Below are 5,036 nucleotides of genomic sequence, written 5' to 3'. Positions count from 1 at the left end.
TAGGATCGCACCATGTAGTTTATCATTAAATCCGACATCTTCTTATTTCTTTTTGTATATATCCAACATCTACACTCATTATTTTAATGAGAGCGTGCTCATAGCTCCATTTGCATTAATAAGAAAACAATAATTAGGTATTTGAGAGTGATGGACAAGAGATAATGGCGAATGAAAATTTTGGTTGAAAGAAAAGGAACACTCAAAAGCACATGATTTGGAAAACACTATAGTTTCACAGAGGCTGAAATAATCACTGCCCTAATTTCATATGCCTTTGCAAAACTATTCCTATATAATGGTTGGAATATCAGTACGCCTTATATTTTGTCTGTTATTGGATGTATGAAACAGAGGTAGACTACTAGTTCTGCTTTTGTCTGTGCGTACCTAAAGAGACCTAGATAGAGTTTTAAAGAGGCGTCATCAGTTTTGTGTCAACAGGCAATATGGATGATAATGGCAGAGCTGAGGATGAGAGCCAGGAAATCATGGGTACCAGTTTCTCGGGGTGTTTAAGTTATTCTAATGCTTTGATTCAGACTCCCAAGAGGTTGAAGGAAAGGATGGGAGCAACTTGGACACCTGCTGAGGAGATGTCACGTATCAGAGAGAGTTCAGGCGAATATATGCGGAGAAAGCTGGAGTGGTATGACTTGGTGGCCATGGGAGTCGGAGGGATGCTGGGAGCGGGAGTGTTTGTAACTACTGGTCTTGTAGCACATGAAAACTCAGGGCCTGCAGTTGTCTTGTCATATGTTGTAGCTGGTGTTTCTGCACTGCTCTCGGCGTTTTGTTACACGGAATTTGCCGTAGAAATGCCCGTAGCAGGAGGCGCCTTCAGCTATATTCGTATCACATTTGGTACAGACTCTTCTTTCGAATCCAATATCAATCTTCCCGTCAATATTTTTAAATAATTGTTGACACATTTTATAACCCTAACGCATATCAATATTAATATATCGATTTTATACGTTTTGAACTTCGATTATTATATTTAGGGTTAAAATTTAAAATTAAATTATTTTAACAGTGAAAAATCTGACTCTATATCATTGTCCACAAATTATGCATTACAAAATTTATATAATGTAAATCATTAGATATGATAGCTATTTCGAATCGCTACTGCCTACCGATCAAAAAAATCGGTCTAATTGATTTTTATGCATTGAATTGCCAGGGTAAAACAAAAACACCGTTAAAAGTGGCTGCGTCCAAAACTTTCTTGGGATCATAATAACCACAAGCAACAATTTACGTAGAGTTTTTTTTGGTTATATTTGACATGAATATGACAAAACCATAACTTCTTATAGACCTAGAACCCTAAACCCACCTAGAATTTGACGAAGTCAAATTTACCCAAACCAGTCTAGTATGAAAGATGGTCACTCACTTCAACACATGATCAAGCTTTGCTCGTGAGTAATCTGATATTTTGGGTAGTGACATGAAAAATTATGGGAAGGGATGAATTTGTATTATCAGGTTTTGCTAATGAGTCATCTGATACTTTGGGTATGGTGTTGGAAGAATCTGTAACTCTATAGAATCCGTAATTTCTATTCTGGATCTTAGTTACTGGTTTGGAACTTTTACCAACACTTGTGGGTTTTGGTGTAATGGAAAACCTCTTCATGGTATCAGAGCCTCTGCCTAGGTTCGATTCCCTGAATTTAGTAATTTCTACCCTGGGGATCTTAGTTACTGGTTTGGAATGTTTACCAACACCTGAGGGTTGTAACCCACTGAGTTGGGTTTGAGGAGAGTGTTAGAAGAATCATAGCACCTCTATGGAATCCGTAATTTCCACCCTTGAGATCCTAGTTACTGATTTGGAAAGTTTACCAACACCTGCTGGTTTTGGTGTAATCCAAAACCTCTTCATGGGACATAAATAATTATGTGAACAGGTGAATTTGCATGAGCAGGCTTTGGTCATGAGTAATCTGATATTTTGGTTAGTGACATGAAAATTATGGGAACAGGTGAATTTGCAGGTTATTTTGCAGGAGCAAATCTGCTTATGGAATATGTTCTCTCTAATGCTGCGGTTGCTCGAAGTTTTACCTCATATTTTCCAACCGTATTTGGGATTGTTCATGGAGATGCCTGGCGGATAAAGGCCAGAGGCTTAGCTGAAGGCTACAATATGCTCGATTTTCCAGCCTTCGCACTCGTAATCTTGCTCAGCATATGTCTCTGTCACGGGTTAACCCTGCCCTTCACGTTTTATTCTTTGTTAATTGATTAATGTTTTCTGTACTGTTTTTCTCTAATTTTAACGAGATTTATGAAAATTAACTTGTTGCAGCACAAAAGAGAGCTGCCGTCTGAACATAGCGGTCACGTCCTTCCACCTCCTCTTTTTCACAGTCATCATCGTTGCCGGGTTCGCTAACGGGGAAGCGAAAAACCTCACAAATCCTGGGAACCCTTCCCACCGAGCTGGATTTGCACCCTATGGTGCGAGAGGCATTTTCGACGGAGCTGCCATTGTTTATTTCAGCTATATAGGCTATGATTCCGTCTCAACTTTGGCCGAGGAAATAAAAAATCCCTCGAAGAGCCTTCCAATCGGAGTTTCTGGTTCTGTGGCCGTCGTTTCCCTACTCTATTGCCTTGTTTCTATAGCTCTCTGCCTTCTTATGCCCTATGATCAGGTGGGTGCCTAAACCTAGTAAATCAAATTTGACATTTATAAAATACGTACTAGTAACTTTTGGTTTGGCAAAATTTTATGAGTTAACTCAATGTGATCTTGGAAAATTGCAGATTAATGCATCGGCACCGTTCTCAGGGGATGCAATCGGGAAGTTACGAGGGTGGAGGTGGGTGCCAAACGTCGTGGGGCTTGGGGCTAGTCTGGGAATCGTAACCTCACTTCTGGTGGCAATGATGGGGCAATCTCGATACTTGTGCGTTATTGGGAGAACTCATTTAGTTCCATATTGGTTTGCACGTGTCCATCCCAGAACAGGCACGCCTATGAATGCCACTTTGTTCTTAGGTAAACAATTTGCTCTGCTCCCTGCAGCAAAATGTTGAATGTCGAAGTCGTAAAGCAAATCATAATTACTTGGCGAACTAGGTCTCCCTTAATTATAACTCACTTCTTTTACGATGGTAAATATTAAGCATTAGTAAGTTAACTATTAGTTTATTGCGTTTATATTTTTGTCAATCATTGTAAATATTAAGTCCCAAGCATCAACTTATTGTGTTTATATATTGTATATTAGTTGAGAATAAAATTATATTCAACTTATAAGATATAGATATTGTGTTTATATATTTTTTATTAGCTGAAAATAAAATTATATTCAACCTATAAAATATAAAGTGATCATTAGTTTATTGTCTTTACATTTTGTTTGGTTACTTGAAAAAGAATAAAATGATTTTCAACCTATAAGATATATAAGATGTGAAGCGCAATGAACCACTCATTAACTTACTGGGTGGTACTTATAAGACACTATCAGTGATACATATAAAACACTATCCCAATACGGCCCTTCTCACAATGTAATCCATGTTGACATGAAATCTGTTTTCTGTTGTACGTTTATATATGCAGGTATTTGTACAGCAGTCATATCTTTGTTCACCGAGCTCAAGATTGTGCTGAATATGATATCCATTGGAACACTTGTGGTGTTCTACATTGTAGCAAATGCTATTATCTACCGTCGATACGTGAAGATTGGAGTGACCAATTCATTGACAACAGTTGTTTTCCTCTTGCTGTTCTCCGCAAGTGCCACTGGGTTTGCTCTTTTCTGGCAGCTGCAGAAGGATGGGTGGTGGGGTTTGGTCGTGTTTGGAAGCATTTCAGTTGCGTTAACCGCTGGGTTTCAGATGCGGGCACCCATTGCACACCACCCAAAGGATTGGGGAGTCCCTTTACTGCCATGGTTCCCTGCAGCTTCTGTATTTCTCAACGTCTTCTTGTTGAGTAGTTTGGATAAAAAATCTTATGAAAGATTCGGCCTATGGAGTCTGATATCCATCATATTTTATGTTTTCTACGGTGTACATTCTAGCCATGATGTCGAGGCAAGAACAAAGCAGGGAGAGGGAGAAACAGTACAAGCTCCTCAAACCAGGGAGCTTGAATCGACAAAAATAGTTGATGATAATCTTAAAATAGAAACAATACAGCTTCAATAGCCATCGTGCATGCCTGTAACTGAACCCTAGGAATGGAAAAGGTGATTCCAGAAGAAACAATACAAGTCCTCAAACCACGGAGCTTGAATCCACAAAGGCAGTTGAAGATCAACTAAAAATAGAAATAATGTACATCTTCAATATCCATGGTGCATGTCTGTAACCCAACCTTAGCAATGGAAAATGCATTTTCGGAACCACATCTCGTCTCTCATCATCCTTAGCAGAAACCGAACGAAGACTGAATGTTTTATCTGTGAGTGTTCTCCATGGAAATATTTGTTTTCGGATCCGTTAAACCAAGCTTTTGAACGGCCCCGTTTGACCATAATCCAAATCCCTTTATTATATATATATAATTGATTATTAAAAAATGTAAACATATTTATTATTAACAATAAAAAAAAGTTGTAAAATTTAAAATGAAAGTGAATCACATTATTCTTAAGATGAACATATTTTATTCGTTTTGAATTTGAAAATGCAATCTCTCTCCAAAAAAAAATTAGAATATGATAATAATTAGTTAAAAAAAAGGGGTAAAAGGTTAATTTACTTTTAAGTAAATTTTGTGGTTATTAATGAATGTCATGGTGGCTAGCTCAAATGAAGCCATAAAGTTGAAGGGGTCAAAATATGATAATAATTAGTTAAAGAAAAGGGTAAAAGGTTAATTTTCTTTTATGTAAATTTTGTGGTTATTAATGAATGTCATGGTGGCTACCTCAAATGAAGCCATAAAGTTGAAGGGGATATAAGTCTAATTGTAAGAATCCTGTCGACTAATAAAATATTGTATCTTGCCTCATGGATCTTTCGCTAATAAAATATTGTATCTTGCCTCATGGATCTTTCGC

General features: G+C 37.6%; 1 protein-coding gene across 1 annotated transcript; it reads left to right on the top strand.

Moving 5' to 3' along the window:
• The first annotated feature begins 449 nt into the window (after window positions 1-449).
• On the top strand, window positions 450-4,342 carry LOC149266960 (cationic amino acid transporter 6, chloroplastic-like). Its single transcript, XM_089409759.1, has 6 exons — window positions 450-864; window positions 1,995-2,217; window positions 2,321-2,669; window positions 2,782-3,016; window positions 3,587-4,095; window positions 4,277-4,342. The coding sequence occupies exons 1-6, from the start codon at window positions 450-452 to the stop codon at window positions 4,340-4,342; spliced, it is 1,797 nt and encodes a 598-aa protein (XP_089265885.1).
• Window positions 4,343-5,036: the final 694 nt, after the last annotated feature.

This window comes from Pinus tabuliformis, chromosome 6 (assembly GCF_031772625.1).
Source record: "Pinus tabuliformis cultivar Carrire ecotype Pingquan chromosome 6, CPIR1, whole genome shotgun sequence".
In the NCBI taxonomy this organism is placed as follows: Eukaryota; Viridiplantae; Streptophyta; class Pinopsida; order Pinales; family Pinaceae; genus Pinus; species Pinus tabuliformis.
This window is presented reverse-complemented; position numbering and strand designations above follow the sequence as displayed.

What these genes read in the sequence shown, in the direction of transcription:
- LOC149266960 (XM_089409759.1), top strand. Translation starts at nt 450, where the DNA reads ATGGATGATAATGGCAGAGCTGAGGATGAGAGCCAGGAAATCATGGGT. An exon ending in CTATATTCGTATCACATTTG is followed by an intron (nt 865 to 1,994) that starts GTACAGACTCTT and finishes TTATGGGAACAG; the next exon opens with GTGAATTTGCAGGTTATTTT. An exon ending in AGCAGGGAGAGGGAGAAACA is followed by an intron (nt 4,096 to 4,276) that starts GTACAAGCTCCT and finishes GAATCCACAAAG; the next exon opens with GCAGTTGAAGATCAACTAAA.